This window comes from Nelumbo lutea, chromosome 6 (genome assembly GCF_056320005.1).
Source record: "Nelumbo lutea isolate HS-2025 chromosome 6, American lotus-T2T, whole genome shotgun sequence".
Classification (NCBI taxonomy): domain Eukaryota; kingdom Viridiplantae; phylum Streptophyta; class Magnoliopsida; order Proteales; family Nelumbonaceae; genus Nelumbo; species Nelumbo lutea.
Window position 1 is genome coordinate 29,859,622 of NC_142689.1, and position 27,204 is coordinate 29,886,825.

At 36.9% G+C, this 27,204-nt stretch overlaps 1 protein-coding gene across 6 annotated transcripts in view; it reads left to right on the forward strand.

The window, feature by feature from the left end:
- The window catches only part of MSH4 (MUTS-like protein 4), an 89,068-nt gene that overhangs the window by 29,527 nt on the left and 32,337 nt on the right, over positions 1-27,204 (forward strand). For 5 of the 6 annotated variants that reach the window (XR_016100185.1, XR_016100186.1, XM_088948027.1 and 2 more), the window contains 12 exons: positions 71-216; positions 308-393; positions 5,539-5,678; positions 5,759-5,898; positions 5,992-6,042; positions 13,187-13,250; positions 19,916-20,059; positions 20,158-20,225; positions 20,357-20,415; positions 20,575-20,731; positions 25,815-25,867; positions 25,990-26,088. Coding sequence is in view for 3 of the 6 variants with exons in the window: in XM_088948027.1 (XP_088804153.1) it covers positions 71-216; positions 308-393; positions 5,539-5,678; positions 5,759-5,898; positions 5,992-6,042; positions 13,187-13,250; positions 19,916-20,059; positions 20,158-20,225; positions 20,357-20,415; positions 20,575-20,731; positions 25,815-25,867; positions 25,990-26,088 (1,207 nt within the window). In the remaining 3 variants the exon portion in view is untranslated. The remainder of the gene's footprint in view (positions 1-70; positions 217-307; positions 394-5,538; positions 5,679-5,758; positions 5,899-5,991; positions 6,043-13,186; positions 13,251-19,915; positions 20,060-20,157; positions 20,226-20,356; positions 20,416-20,574; positions 20,732-25,814; positions 25,868-25,989; positions 26,089-27,204) is intronic. The other variant, XR_016100187.1, reaches the window with a different exon arrangement.

The window sequence follows — 27,204 nt, forward strand, 5'->3', positions numbered from 1 at the left end:
TTAGGTTGCAGTATTCTAGAAGCTGCATACTTCTAATATTTATAGAAGTGAACTGGCGGTACCATTCCAGATAGGGTCCTCTGTCACTTCTGTTTCAAGCCAAACAAAATTGCCAAAGTGGCCTCTGGTGTTGATAAGGCTAGAAGGAGTCAGGTACTGATATCAAGCATTATCGTTCTTAAGACTGCTTTGGATGCTCTGCCCCTACTTGCAAAGGTATATTAATATGTATTTTGCACTCATGATACCACAAGGATCTAAACTCTCTTATGATGCTTGTCTGACTTATTTGTTTTAAACATTTCAGGTGCTTAAGGATGCAAAATGTTTTCTTCTTCGAAACATTTCTAACTCCATTTGTGAAAATGAAAAATATGCTTCTATAAGAAAGAGGTTAAGCTACACTTTTGCTTGTGTTATATGTGTTTATATGCTATTATGTGTTTTTTAGCAAATAAAAACTCATTAAAGAAGTATAAAAGACAGTGGAAGTATACAAGAACATTCTGGCCCAAGAACCCTTAGAAAATCTCCACATATCACCGAATAACTAACCTCATTGTCAAATAATAAATTCCATCACCATGGCCCATACTTGTCTAACTTCCTGCCATAGACTTAATTAATAAACTCCATCACCATAGACTTAAATCCTTAACCCAATATGTCACCCATACTATATTCCCTTCTATCATAACTTCCTTGCTTCTTTTCTTCTCCTAAAAAATTCTAGGATTTCATTCCTCCCGTAATGTCTAGATCACTGCAGCCCTCATACATCTCCAAAAACTCTCAAGTGGGTTTGCCTTTAAAGAAGGAAAGGGTAAAAAGTGATGGAAACAAATTCTTTAGAGGAGCTTCACCCACCCATAAGTCTTCCCAGAACTTTATTCTATTACCTAGTTGAGATCAAACCTGATATGATTGAAGAACAACGGAAGAAACTTTATGGATAGGTTTCCTATGAGCAGCACTGGACACTAATAGAAATTCCAACGTCCCAACCATTATCTGAGAGCCCATGAATGCTAGCCACCACCTTTTGCCACAGTTTATCTGATTCCCGCAGAAATCTCTAATGCCATTTTCCTAGCAGTGCTATATTCATCTCTTTTAACCTCCTTATCCCTAAATCACCAAACTCCTACTTACCAGCTCCCATCTAATGGGGTGATCTTTCTTTGTCTCTCTTGGTTCCCACAGAAAATCTCTCATTATTTTTTTTTGAGATAAAAGGTAAAGTATTTCATTAACAAAAGACTGAAAAAAGATACAGCCTTGCCTACTGAGGAACTGAGCATGGCAAAGCTTTGTACAATTCTTGAACAGTTTGTTTGTTGCCACCCAGGAGTGTAACCTTCCCCAAATGCTTCTTAACACTTCCTCCTCTGATCTCAACTGAGATTCAAAGAGTCTCTTGTTTCTTTCCGACCAGATTGACCACACCACCACTGCTGGCAGCACCTTCCCGTACAATCTTACCTCTTCTTGACAGACCCTTAGACCCCAACCCCGTAACAGATTCAATACATTCCTTGGGAGGCACGACTGGACTCCAAAAACCTCTAACATTTTCTTCCAAATTACCCTACTAAATCTGCAGTGCAGGAAAAGATGCTCCAACTTTTCAGAGTTGTTGCCACATAGGACACATCTGCTTGGTTCTACTACCCAACCTCTCTTTGTTGGATTGTCAGCTGTTAAGCACTTCCCTAAGGTCGTCACCCATAGACAGAAGTAGACTTTTAGAGGAGCCACTGCCCTCCAAATGAGTTCTTCAGGAAAATTATCTTCCTCCTCCCGGAAAAGGCTGTTGTAAAAAGATTTGACTGAGAAACTACCTGATTTCTCCTTTGCCCAAATCCTCCTGTTCCCTCTTGTTTTATCCACTCTTATCGTGCTCAGGATCTGCATCAACTCCTCCCATTGCTCCACTTTCCAATCATTCAGGTTCCTTTTAAAACTGGGACACCACAGACTTGCCCCTCCGACCTGAGAAAACGCCTCTGACACCAAACACTCCTTGTTGATGGCAGTACCAAAAAGGGTTGGGAATCTATCCTTAAGAGGGTGATCCCGCACCAGACCTCCTTCCAGAATCTGACTCTAGAACCATCTTCTACTTCCATTCTTAAACCTTGTCTGAAATCCTTCTTTGACTTCTGAATACCCTTCCAGACCTCACATCCATAAGATAAATTCGATTCCCTTGGGTCCCAATTTGAGTTCCTTGAGCCATACTTAGCCTCTATTACTTTCCTCCATTGACTTGTGGTCTGCTCATTCCACCTCCAATACCATTTCCCAAGACAAGCCAAATTAAACTTTCTCACATTCCTTAAACCCTATCCTCCTTCCTTTCTAGATTTACAAGCTTTGCTCCAATTGACTAAATGGAATTTAAGCTCATCCTTCCATCCCTGCCAAAGAAAATCTCTCATTGTCTTCTCCAACTTCTTAGCTGCACTAGCTGGAATAAAGAAGAGAGACAACAAGTAGGTAGGAAGAGAAGACAAAACACTTTTTAATAGCATAAGTTTCCCTCCCTTTGAAAGATACCTCGATTTCCAAGAGGCAAGTTTCCTTTCCATTCTTTCCATCACCGGGTCCCAATACTTCTTAGAAGTACACTTTGTTGGCAATTTTCCAACCTTGCATCCTACAGTATTTTCTATTACTTACAAGTTTGGACCATTCCCCATTGCCATTAGCTCACTTTTATGCATATTGACTTTCAGGCTAGAGAACACTTCAAACCAAACCAAAATCATTCTGATTTTTTCCACCTGATTTTCTGCCGCATTGACAAAGAAGAGAGTATCATCAGCGTACTGCAGCAGTGCTACCTCCACATCTTGACCCACCTTGAAGGCTTGAAGCCTTCAAGTAATCCTCCTTCCACTGTCTTATTCAGCATCATACTTAGGGCTTCCGATACACAAATAAATAGTAAGGGAGAGAGGGGGTCCCCTTGCCTTAGACCCCTTGAGCTCTGTAATCTGCCTACTGAAACACCGCTTACCAAGATAGAGAAGTTGGCTGTTGTTACATACACCTTTCTCCAATTCCTCCACCTCCCCGCAAAGTTGAACCTTTTAAGCATGTAATCCAAAAACTCCCAATTTACATGGTTGTACGCCTTTTCCATGTCCACTTTGAGCAATACCTCCTCCTCCCCACTTCTTCTTCTGGAGTCAATGAGTTCATTTGCCACTAAAATGCCATTGGTAATTTGCCTCCCATCTACAAATACTCCCTGAGATTCTGATATTAGTTTTCCCATCATCCCTCTCATTCTTTTAGCTAACACCTTTGCCACCACTTTATAGACACTGCTAACAAGGCTTATTGGTCTGAAATCTTTCAAGCCCACCACCCCTTTCTTCTTGGGAATTAAAGCCAAAAAAGTAGAGTTTGGACTTCTTTCGAATGTCCCATTCTGATGGAACTCCTGGAAAACTTTCATTAGGTCCTCTTTTATGAAACTCAAACTTCTTTTAAAAAATTCCATTGTGAATCCATCTGGACCTGGTGCTTTGTCACCTTCCATTTCCTCAATTGTGGCTCTTCCTCTTTCGAGAAAACTGCTTCCAGTTGGTTGGCTTCAAGCTGAGAAAGACTCTTGAAAGCTAGCCCATCCAGCTTCGGTCTTCTTCTCCACTCTTCTTTTTAGATATTTTTGAAATAATTAGTTGTTGTTTGTCTGATCGTTTCTTCCCCTTCAATCACCCCCCCCTTTCCTCCAGCCTCTTAATAGTATTAGTTCTCCTTCTGCCATTTACCTTTTTATGGAAGAAAGCTATGTTTTTACCCCCCTGTTTTAACCACAGATATTTGGAGCGTTGTCTCCACTTAATAACTTTTCAGCTATAGCTTGAGGCATGCTTAACACCGACAGGTAATAGACTGGAAAGTTTGCTAGAGTGGACTTAATAAGGGTTATCCTACCCCCAAATGAGATATAATTCCTCTTCCACACAACTAGTTTCTTTTTAAAACTTCTCCACTTAATAACTTTTCAGCTATAGCTTGAGGCATGCTTAACACCGACAGGTAATAGACTGGAAAGTTTGCTAGAGTGGACTTAATAAGGGTTATCCTACCCCCAAATGAGATATAATTCCTCTTCCACACAACTAGTTTCTTTTTAAAACTTCTCCACTACCAGATTCCAAAAAGTCAAGGATCCAGGATTGGCACCAAGAGGAAGTCTTAAATATTTTAGAGGCCAAACACTTGATAAGAACCCTGGTTCCCTAGTCCATAAATCTAATTCCTCCCCCAATTGATTCCATCAACCACACTTATTAAGATTCACCTTTAGGTTTGGCACTTTCTCAAACATACTCACCAACAGCGTTAGATTCCTAGCTCCATTCCCTCTCATTTTTGAGAGATAATGTCATCTGCAAGTTGTAAATGAGTTACCACCGCACTATCTCTTGAGTTCTTGCAAAAAAATAGACCAACCAAGCCTTTGTACTTTGCCTCACATGTGTTTACTCCATAGAGCAAGTGGTGAAACCACTTCCAACTTGCTTGTCTCCTGCTACACTTCTTGTATTTGGGAATCCAATTTTCCTTGTTGTACTGTGGGTGTGATCCTCCATATAGTGTGGGAAGGCTGTTCTAGGACTCTTTCTTTAACCATTCAAAAACAGAGAAGGAAGATCCTATGGACATATGCTAGAGATATTGTGTATTGGGCTGTTCGGTAGGAGAGGAATGGAAGGATCTTGAAGGAAATAATTACAGTCCAATAAGATGGTAACAAACAGCATGTTATATTGATAAGGGTGGCTTATTGGGTCAAAACATTACCTTTATTTGTCCCATTCTCCATGGATGACATATTGAAGGGTAGGAAATAACTTGTTATTTGAAATTTCCCAACGAGCATTTAATTAAACTAAATTTTGATGGGAGTAGTGTAGGGTATCCTGGAAGATCAGGCATTGGTAGGATGCTTATGACATTATTGTAGTGATCTTAGCATTGTTTTTCAGGGAATATAGGTCAAGGATACTAATCAAGGGCAAAACTGCTGGGTTTGCATCAAGGTTTATTTATATCTGGGAAAGTCTCTAAATTTTATGGATATTCTGGTGTATGGTGATTAACATATAACTGTAGGCATTTTAAGGGATGTGGCACAGGGGAATCTGTAAAACTAAATAAATAGAAAGGGTGTAAATGGGAATGATAACTAAGGCTACCTAGGGACAATTGAGATGTTTGGAACTTATTTCTTGGAAATACTAAACATTCTTTATTACAATAAAGTTGATTGTTATTTGTCAGAAAAATTAATGAGGATATACTTCATCCATGGCCCTTAGTTCTCTTTGATGCTGTTAATGGCTTGGCAAAGTAACAGGGTTATAGTTTAGGCTTCGATATTCTTGTATCATTTGTATTTTGTCAAAGATATGTATACTATGCATCCCTGGAGATCAGCTGTTTTTTGAGATCAAATAGCTAGGTAAAATATTGAACCATTTGACTTATTTCCGGAATAATCTACTGGCTTTCCTTCAGGATTTGTAATGTTATTAATGAGGATGTACTTCATGCACGGGTTCCTTTTGTTGCACGAACACAACAATGTTTTGCTGTGAAGGCTGGCATAGATGGGCTTCTGGATGTTGCAAGGAGATTATTTTGTGATACTAGTGAAGGTGTTAGAACTCTAAGAGTAACTCATCTCTGTTCTTTTAGATGCTGTACACTTGAATGCTAATCAACATTGAAATGGCAGCTGTACATAACCTTGCAAACAAATACCGTGAAGAATTCAGTCTGCCAAATTTGAAAATTCCCTTCAACAATAGGCAGGGGTTTTACTTTAGCATTCCACATAAGGATATAAGTGGAAAACTTCCTGGAAAATTTATTCAGGTTGTGGATATGATCATCATTTCTATTCATTTTTATATACATATATCTTAATGACTCTGGCTAAAGTCATATATTTTTGCAAGATGATACCAGGTCTTGAAACATGGGAGCCACATACATTGCTCAACTCTTGAACTTGCTTCAGTGAGAATTCTGATAATCTGAGATTCTCTCTCTCTCTCTCTCTCTCTCTCTCTCCGTGTGTCTGAATTCACCGGTTTTGTGGCCTCCTTTTAAGCTCTGTGGTTTCAAAATCATAATGAAAATAACACTGAATGAATTGCTACAATGTTATATTCTGACATTGTAAGCATAAAGCTCTTGGATCTTTGTAGCGGCAAAACCTATCTTTTAAATCCATTTAGAATAGCTACAATGTTTAATTCTGAATTCTTTTTGTTACTTTTGTAGTTTCATTAGATAATATTCATTTTTTACATCTGGTTTTTACTATAACCATCTTTCAATGGTAACTCACCATCAAACCTGTTCAGGGCTGGGCTCGGGCTTGGCTTTTGTCAAAATTCTAATGGGCCTGACCTGAAGCTACAGCCCAAGACTGTAAAATTGGGCCTGAAGCCTAGCCCCTGAACAAGTCTACTCACTATAGCGACCTTTATGATTTGGATGACAATGTCAGCTTTCAGAAGACATTTGATGTCTTGTTAAAAAATGTTGTGATTTGAAAATATTTTTTGATAGGTGTTGTTTTAAAGATATTATAGTTGATTTCTTTTGTATCCTATGTTCCACATCACTTCCCTTTCTTTTTCAGATATAGCATCAATCTGGGAAATTTTAATAAGAACTGAAGATGAAAATAATTGGGAAATTTTAATCCTAAAAGAACTCTAAAATGCTCTATGGTTCCTATATTTTTAATATGGCTTATTTAAGTGAACTACTCCACCATTAAGTGGGACCCCCGGGCCAACATCAACATGATCGGATGATGGCAATTATGTATTTTTGTTTCCTTTGGCAGATGGAGAATCTAGTATTTCTTGTATCAAATCTGGAAGTTCCACCCTTATGGAGTCTTTGTAAATAACCTGCTATGCCTAACTCCCCCTAGATTCTTATAAGTTGGAGCTGCGGATGCATCTATCATGAACACTCCCCTTACTCTTAACTCCTCAAGAGGCAACAAATCACTAGAAGTGATGTTTCTTGTTGTGGCCTGTGGATAAGGCTACAATATTTTACCATCCTATAATTTGTTGAGAATGGTTTAAATCTGTCTGATGTCTTCACCTAATAAGCTACTTTGACAAATATATTCTTTATCACAACCTCATTGGTTTTGGCCTTTTCTTTAAAAATACCTGTATTTCATTCCTCCTACATTGTCCAAAGTGTTGTGGCCCTAGTGCATGTCAATGGGATCTTGCTTCTTTTCTTTGGCAATGAAAAGAATGATGCCTTGAAGAGACTATGTACCCCTATTGGGTGGGGGGTTGGTCCACCTACAAACAAGAAGAGAGAAAAAATTCCAAATGCCAAAAGGTGCAAGAGATTAGTAAGTTGTAACTAGTAAGTAGTCTTGTAATTTGCTTTATTACATAAAAGCATGCTTTTGGTGATAGGTGCCACCTAGATTTTCTTTATTTGTAGAACTTAATTGTATTGATATTCAATGATATATCATGTACCTCCCAATAAAAAGCTTTATCTTTGGTGGTTCTGCCTCTTTTTTTGAAAGGTAAAGATATAAATTTCATTAAAATAAAAAAGAAAATACATAATAAAGGTGATAGGATATCACCCAGGAGAGGCATGCTACATACTCCTGGGACAAAACAGCCCAATAAGAACAACAATTAGTACTGAATAAAAGCATTCCAACTCTTTTCTCCAACTTCAGAAGAAACAAACTTTCTAGGCTTCACCCAAAAAGAAGAATTATTCCTCCCCATCTAACTCATCCTCTTGTCCCTCCTCTTCACCCCAAACCTCTTCTTCTTCCCCTGTTACATCCTCCTAAAACCTCTCTTCCTTCTTCCTTCTCTTGAACTCTTTCAAAGGCCCTTTTGAGAAAAGCCTCACTACCCCCAAAAAGCAAACCTAGAGCCTTGCCAATCTCCACTTCTCTCTCAACCTACTTCCTTAAACCCCTACTACCATCCTTCTTATCCTCCCCTTCTAAACTTGACTTGGTCTTCCTTCCCCAACTCTTTGCACTCTCCCCCCCTTCCACAGCTCCACTCTTCTCTACCACCCTTCTTGAAGGACGTCCCTCAGGCCTGATTTGGTCATCACAACCAACCCCATCAAAATTCTTAATGGTTGTGGCTCTCACATTAACCCCTCTTCTCTTAAATACTCTCTTGTATTTATTACTAGGACCAGCCCCAACAAACCCCTCTCTTAAGCATGAAGTAACCTCTATAACATGTATGAGATGGAATATTCACTCCTCTAGGACTATTCACTTCCATCACCAACTCTTTGGCTGAACCTGCATCTCCAACCTCCTACCCAAATCAACTCCAATCTTTCCAGTGAAAGCTTATACTAAATGGACCACCACAACAACTTGATCAGACAAACTTGTGAGATTGCTTCTAGAGTGAACAGTTGTGCCAAGATCTTAAGCCCTAACATCCTGGACCCCTTAAAAATTTACCTTACTAAATGATTCCCTATCTTCATTAATCAAGATAGAAGTACCTGGCTCTGGCACAAATGTCACACCAAACGCTGCCTCCTCCCCTAGAGGCAAACATTCATCATGCTATTTCCACTAGGTTTATTTTTTGAAATGCTATAGAGTTGAGAAGGAGAGGGGAGAGCACAAAGCAAATTCTCTACTAGAGATGAGAATGAGCATCTCCTGGCCTTTATCGCATGCTATTTCTTTCATCGGAATCCACACTCTTTCTTATTGCTCCACTTCTGTTGCTGCAAGATGAAACTCCAACCTTAAAAGCACCATTCCTCTGCCTAGTGCAAGGATTAAAGTATCGATACGATACTCCCGATATGGGGCATATCGCATCCGTACCCATAATCATGGATACAGAATATGTTACAATTGGGTACATATTTCATGAGTCATGCGTATCAGAATGATACTCCTCTTTGTCTGGCCATATCACATTGTATCAGTGGATACGGTCCGATACACATAGATACAGAAGCATGTTTGTGCCTAATTTGACAATACTGTATATTAACTACTTTTGGATTGCCTTTCATCTTTAATAAAAATTAAAAATTATAATTATAAAAACTGAAAAAAACAATTTAAGATTTATTTTTTCCAAAAAATTTAATACAAACAAAAGGTTATAAAAATAATATATTTCATCTACCTTAAATGATTTATATATTTTATTTTACACATAATTATATGTTAAAAATGAAAACATGGTCATTATTTGAAAAAAATAGAGTTATTATATAAAAATACTAAACAAATGAACCTTCCCAACAAAATTAATGGAAAAAAGAAAATTATAACTATAAAAACTGAAATGAATAATTTAAGATGTAGTTTCCCCAAAAAAGTTAACAAAAACTGAAAATTATAAATAATTTATTTTATCTACCCTAAATGATTTATATGTTTTATTTTATAATTATGTTCATAATAAAACAATTATATGTTTAAAATGAAAACTTATTTATAATTTAAAAATGTTACTATTTATGTAAAAATACTAAGTTAATAAATATTCCCAAAAATTAATAAAAATTGAAAATTATATTTATAAAAATTAAAGTAGAGTGATAATTATTGTATGATGTTTGAACGTTCTAGAGTTATGGTATTGTTGATTATAATGTTTCTCTTCATATAACCTATTGAAGTATGCATTTTTCATGAGTTTATACATCATTCATAGATAATTTAGCTTTTTATTTAGTATTATTAATGTATTTATGTGATTTGTATGCATTTTCCTAGCGTATTCAAGCGTTTCTATATCTTTTGTCCGTATCCATGCGTTTCCAAAGCGTATTTGTATCTACATCCATATCTGACTTGTTCGGTACGATACTCGATACCGATACTTTGATCCTTGGCCCAATGTTGCCATACTTGGTAATCACCCAAACCTATTCTTCCTCCTCACCCCTTTTATTCTTGCTCACACCCCTCTCCCTGTTTGGAAACCCCAACCTCTTATCCGTTCTTGGCCTTTTAAAATTACAATCCCTCCCTTTCCAAACCCTTAATGCTCTCAATTCAATGGCCGGGCGGGCCAATTTTGGCTTAACAAATTAGTCCCCACTAAAACCACCAATTGAAACCTTGATCGACTTATCAGTTCTAGCCCTCAATCGATCTCCAGCTTCTTTTTAAACAAGAATTCACTAGAAAGTCCTTTTTGTTGACTAATACACTTGCCTCTACCACATGTCTCTCAAATGGCAGAGCTTCAAGACTTGAAATCACCATGGTCTCCCCTGAAAACTTTGGACTGAAGACTCTTAGAATTCCTTCCTAATTGAACCAACTGAAGTGAATGTGTCCCAACGATGCTTGATCCAGTTCACCATGGGTAAGTCGAATACTGACCAAGTATGGTGTGATGTAATACAGATGGACGCATGTCTATTGCTGCTAGGAAGGCCTTGGCAATATGATTGTTGTGTTGTGTATGATGGATGGACCAAAGAGAGATATTAGATATTAGTTGGTAAACTGTTGTATTTATCCCTCAATAGACCTAACATTGCATATGCAATCCAGGTGGTTAGCCAATTTATGCATGCTCTACGAGTTCCACATATGAAGGCAGTGGGAAGGATCTTGAGATGCTTGAAGACATGCCCTGAGAAGGGATTACTGTTGAAGAAACATGAGAAAATAGAGGTTGAAGCTTTTACTGATGTCGATTGGGCAAGTTCTCTTTGAGATAGGAGGTCTATATTTAGATACTATACCTTTGTTGGTGGTAATCTTGTTACTTGGAGGAGCAAGAAAGAAACTATTGTAGTAAGATCAAGCGTTGAGGCTGAATGTAGGGCTATGGCTCATGGAGTTGCTAAGTTGCTTTGCCTTCAATTTCTTCTAAGGGATTTAGGGATAGATGCAATTGGGCCTTAAAGTTGTATTGTGATAATCAAGTTGTAGTCAACATTGTTAACAGCCTAGTCCAACATGATTGGACAAAACATATTAAGATTGATAGACACTTTGTGTAGGAAAGAATTGTTTCTGGGGATCTTTGTATTCCTTATATTCCATCTAGAAGACAACTGGCTGATGTTTTTGCCAACGGGCTCACCATGGCAAGATTTATGGAGCTGTTATGCAAGCTGGGCATGAAAAATATCTATGCTCAGCTTGAGGATGTGTGTTGTGAAACCTAGCATTGTGGTCTTGGGCTTTTATCATTTATGTTATGGCGTCCCCTTTTATGTTTCTTTCATAGGCTTAATGGGCCTGGACCTCTTTTGCACTAATATGTTCTTTTTTGCCCGCTAATCAGAGACAGATTTGTCATTGCTCTCCATCTCATAAAACCCTACTATAAATAATAAGATTAGCAGCTTTTAGAGGTGCTTCCGCCCCGTTTCGGGGAGGATCTTTGATGGGGGAATATTGCCTTCAAAGATAAATTTTCGATTCTGTATGCTCTTTATAAAAGCATATTTCATTTTGTCTCTTCCTCTTTGGATGGATTGGCTTGGAACTTTGGGTTTAATAGGGTTTTGTGGAAGTGGAGATACCTTTGAGCTTGCAACTTGTGGAGCTACTTGAGAATGTTCTTTTGGATCTTCTTAGGCTTGACATTAAAATGTTGTCCCCATGCCCTTTTGGAATCTTTTCTTGATCCTCTTTGTCCTCCAGTCCCACTACCTTGAGGTTCCCAGTAAAAGAAGTGTGGAGTGGGCCACAACCCCACCCAAAGTGAGGGTTTTTTGTTGGGAGGTGTACCATTCCAATAGAAATTCTTTTGTAACTGATATTTGGATGAAGTTTTTTTCTCTATTTGGGTGCAGGTGGACCCCCCCCCCCCCTTGCTGGACTTGATCTCCTTATTCAACAATTCCATTTTTATGCTCCCCACATGATGATGGAAGATTCTTTGGAGATGTATTAGAGCTGCAATTCTTTTGGCAGTTTGGGAGGAAAGAAATGGAAGGTTATTCAGGGATAACATCCAGGATAGAAGAGATATCATCAATCTTATTACTATAATCGTTGTACATTGGGTGAATACTTTAAGCCTTTTCAACACTTTTACCTTTGATGGCATCTTCAGGAATTGGGGATTGAAAGCTAACTCTTTTCAGAGTCACTATTCAGCCATTTTGGGCTCCTCCCTCTTCGAGAAAGCTCACATTTGATGGCTGTAGCAAAGGTAATCCAGGACCCTCTTGGCATTGGAGGAGTTTTTAGAAATAACGATGGGATTATAATTGAAATGTACTTTGGACCAGTAGGTCAACAGAATGCAGTTAGAGTTGAAATCCTAGCAGTATTACAAGGGTTGAAGCTGGCCAAGAGAATCAAATTAACCAATATCATAATTGAAGGGGATTTTGAAGTGGTGGTGGAGTGGGTTTGTAATGAAGATGTCCTTGGTAGTACAGAGACATCATGATGGAGATTACCGCGCTAAAAAGGGATAGGCTTGTTGCTGTTCAGTGGACTAATAGAACTGCAATGGGCTGGCGGATGGTTAGCAAGGCAAGGGGTTGAAAGAGAGAATTTGGTTCTGGGGGAGTGGCTCTTTACTTTATGTATTGCTTATGTGATTAGAAAAGGTTGGGGTTAGGCTATCTCAATGTCTGGGCTTTCTTTGTACTTTATTACCCATAATCTTGGGAGTTTTTTCTCTTGAAATCCTGCAATGATACCAGTTTTTACTTTCCTGAAATGGTTTGAGTATCTAGGGTTACCACAATGATTAGACACACAAAATGTGGGGATTCTTATGTTGTTTAAAACAGGGCCAATGGAATGCTATGTGACGTATTGCATCTTTGTTTTATCTACATGTATTTTCCCTTATAGAACAGTAAGTTGGTATTGGACCTGTAACCACATAGTGAAACTGCATCATGTCAATTAAATTGCAATCTCCATTCAATCTATATGTTTGTATGTTTGTTAATATCTCAATACTATTTACTAATGATTTTTATTTGGGTTTTTTTTTTTTTCTATTTGTACATAGCACTTGACTCCTGCTTTTTTGTAAATGTTGACTTGTATCAATGCTATGTTGTTGCATTTGTAGGTTCTCCATGTTGCATTTGTTTACTTAATCCTTTTTTTTTTTTTGGAAAAGTATTCAACTCATCTTGATTTGTTGCTTAAAATTTACAGCTGAATGTTAGGAACAAGTCTGCAGCTGCAGAGTGCTATATAAGAACAGAAATTTGCCTTGAAGGTTGTGCTGAACTTCTTAGTAAAATTTATCTTTTAGTTCTAATGGTTCAAATATTTTACTTTTCCCCACTTTATTTTTGACAATCGAGAAGAACTTTTCCTTTGATTCTGTCAGATTCTAGGAATATCTAATGGTTAACAAGGAGTGGGCTTCTCCAGATGAATAATACCTTTCTTACCATTTAAAATTAAAATAGCTATTACAGGAGCATGCCCTATATATTCTATAGTTACTTGTTTTATGTATGTTGTATTGTTTTCAGTTCATTTTGTTTTTACCAGTGTTTTGAATTGAGGCACAAAGAAGCACTAGGCCTTTCTAGTTCCTGAGGTGCAAGGCACAATGCAAGGTGCGCACCTAAACAAAGGAAGCCATAAATTTATGAAAAAAAATATTCGTACATAAAAAATATGCAAAACCTGAATTTTAAAAGAAATTAAATGTTTTAAAAAAACCTATTAGGTCAAAGCATAAGAAGAATGACATATAAAACAAATTAAAGTAAATGTAAAAGAAAAAGAAAACAAACATGGATCAAACTAAAGTGCTTCAAGCATCAACAATTCAAACATGTAAAATTCTAAATGTGTCTATCTTCTAGTTGCATCACTTCAAGTTGTTTGTGCAATTTTGGTAATTTGATCTCTGTTCATTCTATTTTAGGGTTAGGGATCGGTGTATAGTTCTACTCCTATTGCTTCTTCAGTGGAAATTTTTCTACCTAAGATTTATTCTCAACAACCAGGTCGTTAAGTATTCAAAAGGTCTTTGCTTTTATTTCTTTTAAAATTAATCTTTATCTATGAAATTGGATAAATTAATTATTTGAAGGGGATTTCAAAGTGATGATTAGTTGGATACTCAACAATGAGACAGGTTTGTGGAGTTACAGAAATGAAATCAAGAAATTTAAATTGCTAACAAGCAACATGCAAGGTAAAATCACTGAATGGTGTGGTTGTATGGCTGATGCTAAAGCAATACAGGGAGTGAGTTGGGAGCAGATGTATTGGGCTCAATTCTAAGAATTAATAAGAAAATATCTAAGGGTGAGATGGTTCTTCTATGCAATCTGTGTACCAAATGTAAAGTTTGTATACGTTCTCTATTTTAAATTAATAAAGCAATTGGTTATTGACAAAAAAAACATGAGTTAGAGACTTTTTCCTAGCCTACAGTAGGTAGAGGTAATGTGGTGATTGCTCATCTAGTAGTTTTCAGATGACATTATTCTTTTTTGTGAAGGAGATGAAACACAAATGGTTAGGGATTTGAGGTTGATTGTGAAGCTCTTGGAGAACATATCCAACTTGAGAATTAATCTAAGATAAAAGTTGTGTGACTGGGGTAAGTGTGGAAGAAAGCTTGAGATGTTTGCAAACTTGTTAGGCTGTGGTGTCATTTCATAGCCCATGAACTATCTAGGTCTTCCCTTAGGCTCAGTTTGGAAGGAGTACAAATACAAATTTGTATAGTGCAAATCTTGGTATTTTGTATTTTGTATGTATTTGCACTTTACATATTTGTATTTGTACTCTTTCCAAAATGAGCCTTAGGGCCTAACCTAAAAGAAAACAGATTCTATAACCTCATATTGGAAAAGTTTTCCAAATGGTTGGCTATATGGAAAAGGAACTACCTTTCTTTGGGTGGTAGGGTAACTGTGATAAGGATTATATTGGCAAATCTTCCTATTTACTATTTGTCTGTTGTCAAAATTCTGCATGAAATTGCTAAAATAGTTAGTAGGAGTAAGAGTCAAGGAGGGTTGTCAATTGGAAATATATGTAAGAGAAATATGTCTTTGTTGGGGAAGTGGTATGAGTGGTAGCAAGTATTCATTGCTTTATGGATACAATGGGTGGGATGCTGGACCATTTGCAAGAAATACATAAGCTTCTCTGTGGAAGGCATTTCATATTTTCATTATATTTGTCCAAAGTTACTTAATTATGTCAACTGTGATTTTTATTCTAGTAATAGGATTCTCCTTTAAAAGATTGGTTTTCTACCTATAGAAGAGAATCTATTATAAACTTTGGTGTTCCTCCTCTTTGGGTGAGTGATCCTTCTTCTTTTATGGGTGTACCCTTTTGCTACCAACCTAGCTTTGTATCTTTTAGTTGATCCATCAGCCCGGTGTTTAACAGTATACAACCACTTACAACCCATTGGGTCTTTACCCTCAAGAAGAGGAATGGGCTCCTAAGTGTGGTTGTTTATGAGGGCCTCCATCTCTTGGTTCATAGCATCCTTCCACTAAGGGGACTGCACTACATCTGAAACATTACGAGGAATAGAAATGAAGGAGATGACAAAAATATAGGCATAATAGGAAGATGAAAGAGGATCATGAGAAACATGGTTAGTGATGGGATAGGCAGTGCATTTTCTTTTTTCTTTTCGAATTGCAATTGGAAAGTGAAGGTCATATTGTGAGATATTAGGCTCAATAACAGTAGGAATAGGAAGTTCAAGGTTGTTTTCAGAATTACCTGGAGGTGGATGATTAGATCGTTGTGCACATTCAGCTTCAGGAGTAACCTTACTTTTGTGCCTTATGAACCACTGTTGTGAGGACTGTTGTTGAGGAATGGGAGTAGGAATACTGTTACTACAAGTGGAAAGGGAAGAAGATGGCCTAGGAATGTCCATAGAGGCAAAAACAAGAAAACAAAAAGGAGTTTGATCTTCACTAACACTCTCCTCTTGAACAGAAGGATGAATGGGCTGGAAATACAGAGTAGACTCAAGGAATGTAACATCCTTAGATACATACCATCAGCCAGAGTGAAGATCAAAGCATTTGTACCCCTTTTGGACTGAATAGTAGCTCAGAAAAATGCATTTGATAGAACCAAGGTCAAGTTTGAGATGAGGACTCATGTCATGAAGAAAGCAGCTACAAGCAAAGTCACTGAGAGGCAAACAAAAAATGGGGTCTTTAGGGAAATGAAGATGAGGAGATGAAAGGCAAAGGGTCCGCGAAGGAAGTCTATTAATGAGATACATTGTTGCTTCAACTACATGTCCCCAGAAGCGGGTTGGCACATGCATCTGGAAGAGTAGGCCTCTGATAACTTCAACAACATGTCTGTTTTTTTCTCTCTGCTACACCATTCTGTCATGGAGTATGAGAATATGAGCTTTGATGAATTGCCCCCTTTTCTTCAAGGAAGAGTTGTAGATGCTTTTTGAAATATTCCTTAGCATTTTCAGACCTTATTTTGAACAATGGAAGAAACTCCTTCTCTACTCTTTATCAGGTATAGTCACATATATCTTGAGTAATCATCAATGAATATAAAATATATTTATAGTCACCCATACATGGAATAGAGTATGGGCTCCAAACATCAGTTTGTATCAAGCTGAAAGCAACATCCCTCATATATTTATTATATGCAAGATATGTAGTTCTACATTGTTTTGAGAGATGATATACTTCATATTGCATACTCAAAATAGACAAAGACTGACACAAGTTTGAAAACTAAAACTAATGAACTTAAAAGACACATGACCAAAGTGATAATGCCACAACTTCAAATGACTCAGATTCTCCTTTTGACATGACTTGGTCTGGCGCAATAATCCTTGCTTGGAGACTTTATCAAAAAGTTAAACTCCATCAGCTTCATGTTTAGTTCCATTCACCTTCCCCATTTTTAGGTCTTGGAAAACACAATGAGAAGGGGAGAAGGTCACTGAATAATTATGAGATTTGGTAAGAGCTAACAAATAAAAGGTTTTTGTATAATTGAGGAACATGAAGAACAGAGCTCAGGGAAAGATCATGAATAAGCTTGACTTCACCTAGACCAAAAATTGGAGTCTGAAGTCCATTAAGTACAGTGATTTTGCCTTCCCTTGGATCCAATTTATAAGAGGTGAAGTGGGAAGGCATACCAGTCATATGTGCACTAGCTCTAGAATCCACAATCCAAGAGTTAGCTGAAGAGGACTGACAAACTTGTGCAGTACCTGCTTTTGTAAAAGCACTAAAAGGATTACTAGAACTAGTAGAGGTAGAAAACTTAAGACTTCTCAAGCTGAAGTAGGAGGATCCTAAGCTTCTCCATCACATCAGAGGAATCATGTGTAGGAGCTTGTACATTAGGCGGAGGACAATCAACTCCAATAGTAGCAAGATGAGCATTTCCCTTTGTTGTTTTAAAATTTTCAGGCTTAAAATGTGGATTTAGCTTCCAACACCTATCCATGGTATGTTTTGGTTTCTTGCAGTACTCACATACCGCTTCTTCATGCTTTTCATCAACACCATTTCTGTTTTTTTCTCTACTTGGATTTGGAAGACATGTAAGCAAAATAGTCCACCACTGAAGTTTGCATCATGGAAACCCTTCTACTCTCATCTCCCTATAGCAAGGAGTATGTAGTAGCAAGAGAAACAATATATGCAATCAAGATATGCTGTCGGGTAAAATCATAGTCAGCATTCAACCCTACCAAGAAGTCAAGCACTTGGTTCCTCTCAACATACTTTCGGTACTGTTCACCATCCTCAGGATTCTTCTATCCCAGGCCTTCATGTGGTCCTTTTCTTTCCATAGAGACAGCAAGGAAGAGAAGTACATGGATATAGTCCTCTCCCCCTAGTGCATATTACAGGCTTCTCTTTGGAGTTGGTAGACTTGGGTTGTATTTTTTTGCTTAAGAGTATGTAACCGAAACACGATCCCAAATATCCTTAGCTGTGGAGAGGAACATGTAGTTATGGGTAATATGAGGCTACATACAACACACCATCCATGACACAACCAATGAACTATCATGTTCCCATTTGGCAAATTTGGGGTCATTAGGTTTTGGCTTCCTCTCCTTCCCAGTAATGAATCCCAACTTACCCCTACCTCTGATAGTAAACTTGGCTGATTGAAACCACTCTAGTAAGTTGGTTTTGTCAAGTTTCACAGTGGTTATCATACCACTAGAGACATCAACATTGTTCGGGAGCACTCTAGAAACAGTCTGTACTTCCTTAGGCAAGTCCATTGGATTTGGATAGGTTTCTTTCCAGCTCTACAACACTCCAACAATCAATTGACACACACTAGACCCACCAAAACAGGGCAACATTCGATTAGTGTCCAATAGGAGGCCAAAAACTAAATTGGTGGCAATATATGGGGACTAACAAAGCTCCTAAAAATAGCTAGGGTTTAGAAAAATGCGGAGCCATTTCCAATACCTCAAGAAGACTTAAATCAAAACGTAACAACTTTCAAGCAAATACCAATCTCAGATGGATAGCAAAAAATTCAAACATTGAATCAGTGATTTTCTGTAATATATGATTGTAAAATCCGGGAAAATCATAGGAGCATCAGATGAAGATGAGAACCATACCAGAAAAATTCCTACAATTAGGGCACATCAAAGTAAACTAGTTTCAAGGGTTGTCGCTGGTACCTATATGGACTATTGGCATCATCTGATGACGCTCTGATGTCAGCAGGTCTTCCTGTGTTTGGGAGTTGACAAAAAGGACTCTTTGGAGATTCCTTCCTGCTCTGGTACCAAGTTGTAAGAGTGTGGGAGGAAGGGAAGAAGAGAGGAAGAGGAAGAAGAAGAGAAAAGAAGTGAGTTATGGGAGAAGAGGGTGTATTAGTATTCACACCCAAAAATTACATTTGATGGCAGTAGAATGGGAAATCCGAGGCCTTTAGGAATTGTTTTTGAGTTCTATTGGATCAGGTGAGTCGTTAAGATAAACTTGATGGCACTATTATAGGCAGTACAGCCAATAAAGGAGCTGCAACTGAGAAAAGTAATTATTGAAGGGGATTCCAAGGTGGTGACTGCTGGCTACTCAACAATGAGACAACTTTATGGAGTGACAGAAATGAAATCAAGAAATTTAAATGGATAACAAGGAAAATGCAAGTACAACTTCACTAGGTGCAAAGATCATTGGATGAAATGGTTGTTACTTTAGCAAATCAGGGAGTAAGCTGGGAACAATTTCTTTGGGCACAATTTCTAGAAAGTGTTAAGGGAGAGATGGTTGTACTATGCTCTCTGAATGTCGAATGTAAGATTCATACATATCTTTTGTTTTAATCAACAAGGAAAATGGTTATTGATAAAAGAAAGTATGAGAACACAGGTTCAAGTCTGAGAGTGGTTATATTTTGAGGAAAAACATGCCAAAGGTTAGGTCCAAGGTTCAAAATTTCACAACGTATTGACATGTATTGGCTGATACGTATAATGTATCGTATCAGCAAGTCACTGATGCATTGCTTTTTAAGGTTAAAATAGCTCTGCTTTAAATGCTAATTTAACATTATTTCCCACCATCTCTCAAATTTTTAAGAAAACTAAAATAAATAAATAAGGAGTGTTAGGTTCAGAGTGCCAATGCACTCCGTCCGTATTGGGGTGTATTGATATTTTGAACCTTGGTTAGGTCCATATCCAGTCTGCCAACTCTGCCCCTCTCCCTAGACCAAACATAGCCTGTACAATCATTGGGTAATGGCCTATCCAATTGGATCTGTCTTCATGGTTGTATTCATGATGGGAAAGTTTTTTGCATCTCATTAGAACTAGTTCACATGTTGGAGATGGGAAATTTTCACTTTCTATTTATGGTTGTTCATTTTTTGCTTTTTGTTAATGGTGCTTAGTTTACTGTGCAGCATTGATTGATGGAATCCGGGAGGATGTTTCTGTGCTCACATTGCTTGCAGAGGCCTTATGTCTTTTAGACATGATTGTAAATTCATTTGCTCAAGTAATATCCACTAAGCCTGTAGATCGATATACCAGACCTCAATTTACAGGTATAGATTGTCTCTTATCTATTTTCTCTGGAAATTTGATATCAAAGTGCAAGTGGAAGGATGTTTCACTTATGCTGAATTTGTGATATTACTGATAGATAATGGTCCATTAGCTATTGATGGTGGAAGACACCCTATCCTAGAGAGCTTACACCACAACTTTGTTGTATGTTCCTTTTCTATTTCCACTATATTTTCTAGTTCCTTCTTATAGAAGTGCATCTAAAGCATTCATTATTTATATCATAAACTTCATCAATTGCTTTAATGTCTAATGATTTCACATTCTTCCTGTAGCCTAACAATATTTTCCTTTCTGAAGCATCCAACATGATAATTGTCACAGGGCCAAACATGTAAGGAATCCTTGTGAAAAATATTTCTCTCATGGATTCTGTTTGTTATTGAAGTCAACTTTGAAATAATGTTCCTTGCTTTTAATCTATCTATTAACCATTAGGTGGTAAAAATCTTCAGCCTATTTTCTGCTTGTTGACCTCCATTTTCTTTTCTAGGAGTGGAAAGAGTACTTATCTTCAGCAAGTATGTCTTGTGGTCATCCTTGCTCAAATTGGTTGCTATGTTCCTGCCCGCTTTTCATCCTTAAGGGTGGTTGATCGCGTATTTACACGGATGGGAACAGGGGACAATCTTGAATCCAACTCCAGTACGGTATTTTATATAGCTTCAAACTTTATTTTTCTATTTAAGATTAATTAGCATAATTGCATTGACTATGTAAAAGTTGTCATGATTTCTAAATTACATTTTGTCCTTTTGTTTTTTGATGGGTGTGTTCCATTATGGATTTCCATTCATTACCAAAATCTTACCACAAATAGAAAGCCCATAAGAAATTGATTGAGTTGATACCATTTAACTGTAACGGCATTCTATCATGGAAAACGGCATTGCAATTCAAATTTTATTTATCAAAAAATGAAACTCTTCAAAACTCAACTTTTATACTGGTAGTGTCTTTATTAAGCATGTAGTGTCTTTAGTTGTAGTGGGCTTAAGCCCCATCTGTTCTTTTATTTTAGTAGCTACCCCGTTAAGTTTAATCATACTTTAAGTTGTGATTAGAGTTAATAAAACATTATTAGGGGCAGGGAGATAGCCACAATTTGCTTTTCTCCAAACCCTACTTCTCATCTCTATCTTTTATTGATCTTAATATTCTTCTACTCATATTTGCTTAAGAACAATATTTGTTCTGTTCTGTAGGAGCAAATTGACCTATCATAGAGGGAGGTTGCTATTGGACAGAGATCAGGGAAGACTACTAGGAGTGGTTGCAGTTTTTCTCTTTCTTCTGAGTTTCTGAGTTGGTGAAACCCTAGATTCAGGTGTTGAACTGATTGTAGATCAGTTTTTCTAGGTCACAGAATCCGGGATTGGTCCAGTGATGCCTGCATATAGTTTCTACAATGTAGTGGCTATAGTTAGGCTTTATGGGACTTATTATCTAGAATGCTCTCAATCTATAATTCTATATGAATCTATGTTTGTGGCATGGGAAATTGGGTTTTCTTATAGCCATTAGTAAGAAATTAGATGAGAAGGATCTCACATATGAGAAGTGGATGCAGGAGATTTACATGGTTATTGGATGGTTGTGAAACCACCGACACTGTACTATTCTATGCTGAAATCCTTGTTGTAAGAGATTGATTTGCTGGAGGCAATAGTTTGGGAAAATAATAAGGATGCTGGGACTTACATGAAGTTGGTTGAGTGGAATAGTCTTTGAATTCTTATTTGGGATTAATCTAGAGTATGATATTACTAGGCAAAATGTATTTGCAAAAGATGATGTGTCATTGTCTCAAGTGTATGCTATGGTTAGTAGTGAGGAGAGTAGGAGACAAATTTAGTTAGTGACGCCATAGCACTATGCCCATGTGAGTGTTAAACCAAAAGGGAATGAAGAGAAGAAAGTGGAGATCATTTGTGATTTCTAAACGAAACCAAAGCATACTAATGATTTATATTAGAAATTACATCCTCATCTAAAGCTAGTCCGAACAAAAAGTAGTAAAAAGGGAGGAAATGCAAATGTTGCCAATGTACTAGAGGAAGAAAAGGGGGCTAGCTAGGATCATAGTTGTCAAGGTGACGCCTAGGCGACAAGGCACCCTTGGAGGCTCGCCTCGCCCTGTTGCCAAGCAGTTTTGTGCACTATGTTATTAAATACTTTTATATTTTTAATTTTTTGACATTATAATTATAAAATAGACATTAATAAACTAGAACATTATTTTATGTGTTTATATACTAATTTCTTTTTATTATTTTCTTATTTGTTAGGGTTTATTCAACACAAACATTGCTAACTGTTGTATTGAACCCATGGTTCAAAGTATCAATTAGTGTTTTAAAAGGCTAGGGGGCCATGCGCATGGAGGCGCTCCAGATGAGGTGCTTCCAAAATGCCCCGAGGCATAGGCTAGAAGCGCTGACACCTCTGAGGCGTATGTGTCAGGTGCAAGAGGCATACGCTTCATGCGCTTTTTTTCATGAGGCGTGCTAGAGGCATGTGCCTCATGCACACCTTATATAAAAAGATTGAAAAAAAAAGAAAAAAGAAAAAACAAGGAAAGGAAAAGAAAAGAAAGGGAAGGGAAAGAAAAAGAAAGAAAGAGAAGAAAAAGAAAAGAGAAAAGGAAAGGCAAGGGAAGAAAAGAGAAGATGCATCTTTATTCTTCTGAATATAAAAAAATTATTAAAAATAAAGAAAAAATGAGATCCTCGCTTCCTTTTTTTCTTCCTGACCCCCTCCTCTTAAGGAGGTTTACACCTCCTTGTGATCGGGAGGCTTATGTCTCTTATGTTCTAAACTACGCCTTATGCCTCTAGGTAGTGGAGCGCCTCGCGTCACGCCTCCGCATTTTAAAACATTGGTACCGTTACACCTCTGTGTATCGGTAAGGTGTATTAGTTCTTATAACGATACTCCCCCTATTTTTTTTATTTCTTTGGTTTTCAATTTCATTTATGTATATATATTATTTAAAAAAATGGGTTCCTGAAAACATCTGTAAACATGTGTATCAGGACACCGAAGATAAAATACAATACATTCGATACAGGGTGTATTGTATTGAAATTTTGATCCTTGATTGAATCCTCAAAGATTTCAAAACCTTGAACCAATAAGCAAGGGAAGAAATTAAAATTGTCTAATCAACACATTTTCTTCTTCTTCTTCTTCTTCTTCTTCTAGACAAACACGAAATTTATACATCTCTTATGAAAATTATTTATAATTATTAAGGAAAGATGGTTTTGGAATGTAGGGAACTACCCTAGGATATATGGTTTTACTTTTAAAAAAAATCCATCGCCTAGGTGAGTAGGTGACAAGGGGCCCCCCTGTCGCCTCGCCTCAACTTGGCACCTTGAAAACTATGGTTAGGATAGATCAATATTGGAGCAATTGGTTGTTGTGGGAGCAAAGTTTGAAAAATATGGGAAACTCCTCAATCATTTGGAGAAAGAGGTTGCTTTCAGTTCTATAAGAAATCCTACTTCCACACCTCAGTTAGCCATTGTATCCCTTGGATTATAGGTTCTGGTTTTTCTGATCAAATCCCATCTTTTTAGTACCCGTTAGCTCCTTTCTAGCCAAGACAAAATTTCCTGAACTGATGGTTGTCTTGCTCTCATTTCTGGTAAGTGAGACATTAGGACTTCAAAAACCTTTACCTTACCTTCAGTCCTTACTAACCTTAGTTCTATTAGTAGTATAATTAAATGATTGAATTATTGCATAACCTTTCTTTCTTACACACAAGGTTCTAAGTATCGATATGATACACTGCGTATTGGGCATATAGTATTGTATCTATAGGGCACCAATACCCCCTTTTCTAAGTATATTTATGAACTATTTTTTAATAAATAAATAGCATAAAAGCATGCTTGTCAAATTTTGGAAAGAATTAAAAGAATAAGATGTGCATGGTTTAAAGTGTCAATGCACCCATTCCTACATAGCAGGGTGTATTGATACTTTGAACCATGCTTACACATTGTTTTTTAGGACCTAAAGTCTAAAGAATGATTGGGAGTGTCCATGAGGTAAATGGAATATATTTGCTCAATGTGCTTGTGAAGAACCTATCCCAGAAGGTGGTCTTAGAGTCAGTCGTGTTAGAGACTGCTAATCATATTATGCTTTGACATTTTTGGTTAGGTCATTTGTCATTTTTTGTTTACGTTTATATTTTCTAGATATGTTTAAAGGTTTTTGTCTAGTTTGTAGTGTGCATCCAATTAGTTATGTAAGCATTGTAGAAATTCTTATTCGTTGAGTGATAAAAGATTAAAGTTTCCATTCAATATTGTACACTTTGGTGTGTGGTCATCATTTAATATTACCTTCTATTGATGGCTATAAATATTTTTTCTTGTTTATTGATTATTTGTCTTGATACACTTGGATTTATTTAATGTGGCCTAGTTATGTTTTTCTAATGTTGGTTAAACGATTCCATGAATTTATTCTTACTCAGTTTGATACCTACATTCAAATAATTCACTTTGATAATGCAAATGAATATTTTGAGAAAGGTTTATATACTTTGAAAAGTTTGGGGTAGTTCATCAGAGCTCTTGTTCATATACACCTCAACAAAATGGGGTAGGTTGGAGAAAAAATCGTCATGTTGTTGAAATTGACGAGAGTATTTTGTTTGTCTCTCATGTTCAACTAAAGTTTTGAGGGGATGCTATTATTACTTTTATCAAATACTTTTACAAGTTTTTGGTTCTAAGTTCCCCTTTCAGCCTCCTTTTTCTTAATAAGGATTTTTTTTTTTCTATTCCTATCAGTCTTTGGATGCACATTTATGTACATATTCCTAGTTCCCAATTGTATAATTTTGAATCCAAAGCTAGAAAATGCATCTTCCTTGGGTATGCTTTCACAAAGAAGGGTTATGGTTGTTATGATCCTATCAATGGTACTTGCTTTATTTCCATTAGTTTCACCTTTGTAGAGTCCATTCTCTTTTTTTCATATTTGTTCTGAAGGGGAAAATCATATTTTGTTTAATAGGAGTGCAGATTGATACTTCAATGATATTATATTGTGACAATCAATATATTAATGTTGTATTTTGGAGAAGTAAGAAGCAATTAGTTGTGGCTCGACCTAGTGTAGAGGTAGAGTACAGAGCTATGGCACATAGAGTCTCAAAATTGTTGAGGCTGAAGAACTTGTTAACAAAAATAGGAGTGCAGATTGATACTTTAATGATATTATATTGTGACAATCAAGCTGCCATAAACATAGCCCACAACCCTGTTCTACAAGATTGTACAAAGCGTATAGAGGTTGATCGACATTCCATTAGAGAAAGAATTGCCAGTGGAGAGATTTGTTTACCTTTTGTGAGGTCTGAAAACTAGTTAATTGATTGTCATACTAAAGGTGTTTCCAAATCAAAGCTCGACAACAATTTGAACAAGCTAGGCATGACAAATATCTATGCTCAATTTGGACGCCTATTTAAGGGCCCCTTCTTAATTCTACTTGTAATTCTTTTCTTTTCAACATCTCTAAATCTTCCAGCTTATTATTGTATTAATTCAGCTATCAAAAGAATTATTGTATTAATTTTCTTCATGATAGGAATTTTCATGTGGCCAAAATCATATTTTTAATATTTTTTAACATATGATATTGTTCATAACATATGATATTGATACTACATGTTTTGTCTTTTAACATATGATATTGATACTACAGTTCATGACCGAGATGAAGGAGACAGCTTTTGTTATGCAAAATCTCTCCCCAAGGTAGCGTAGGAGTATACTATATCATCAAGCATATAATATACACTGGGAACCAATGTCCTTGGTTGTTCAGATGTGGCATTTTCATAGTTTTATGCATGTCTTGCCTAAAATATCTTCTACAGGAGTTTGGTTGTTATGGATGAACTTGGGAGAGCTACTTCTTCTTCTGATGGATTTGCAATTGCGTGGAGTTGTTGTGAGCATCTACTATCACTGAAAGTGTAATTACCAATGTCATATTTTCCTTGACATATTTTCTATATAATCTATTAGTATTGTTGAAGATTAATCAGTTTTATGATGTTTTTCTAAGTAGATGTTTTATGTTAGTTGTTAGATAGGAGGTGGGGACCACAGTAGTTATGTGGGTCCAAATTTTATTATGTTTTTGAGTGTTATATATGCTGTTTTATGTTTTTCCATCCTATAAGGGCATAGTTGTCTTTGTATTATTCTATTATTTTTAGTATAAATAATAATTGAAGGGGGCGGTCAGATCATTGCTCTCTTTTCTTTTCAACTTCTCTTATTCTCCTTCTCTCTTCCTTCTCTCTTCAAGAAACTACTTTTCTTTCATATTTTTTTTTAATTCAGCAGATTTCTACTTTGTATCAGAGCATCGGCTAGGGTTTCTTGAAGCATTCTCATGCAGCCCTAGATCAGTCGACTGCATGAAGTTGTAAAGGGCTGATCGATCTGCTATAGATTGCCCAGTTCTTGGATTTTAAGGTGGGATCTAGTCATTAGGAAGGTGATCTACTGTTCAACATCAAAATCAGTAAGAATTGGAGTACAGGGAAGTGTCCTAGAAAAGTTGGACTCTTTGTTTTTTATTTAATCTTGGGTGCCCAGGTATTGTTAGCTTTCTTTTGATTTGCTGAAGAAGGCGGTTTGGTTTATGGAATTTTCTAAGCCTCCCGAAGTGATTGATTCACTTTTCTCTCTGTTGGGAGGCGTGGGGAGGAGAGAGATTTCTCTCCAACTAGGGTTTTCTTCTTCTGGAAGGATTCAGTTCTGTGTGTGTGATATTAAATTATTTCTTGAAGGTCTCCAATCTATTTTTTTTTCTTACTGTTGAACTGTTTGAAGTAAGATGGAGAGTTGGAATACCGAGATGAAATCTACCGATACTGTGGGGCTAGGTATTGGAGGTAGTAGTAGGGGTGTTAATGGACCGGTTTTGTGTTGGACTCCATCCAAATCAAAATCCATTTGGACGGATTGGACAAACCAATAAGACATTGAATTTGGACAGACTGGATGGACCAATATGACATATTGGATTGGACCTGGTCTGTCCATAATGAATTTATATTGGACTGAGTCAATATCTGGTC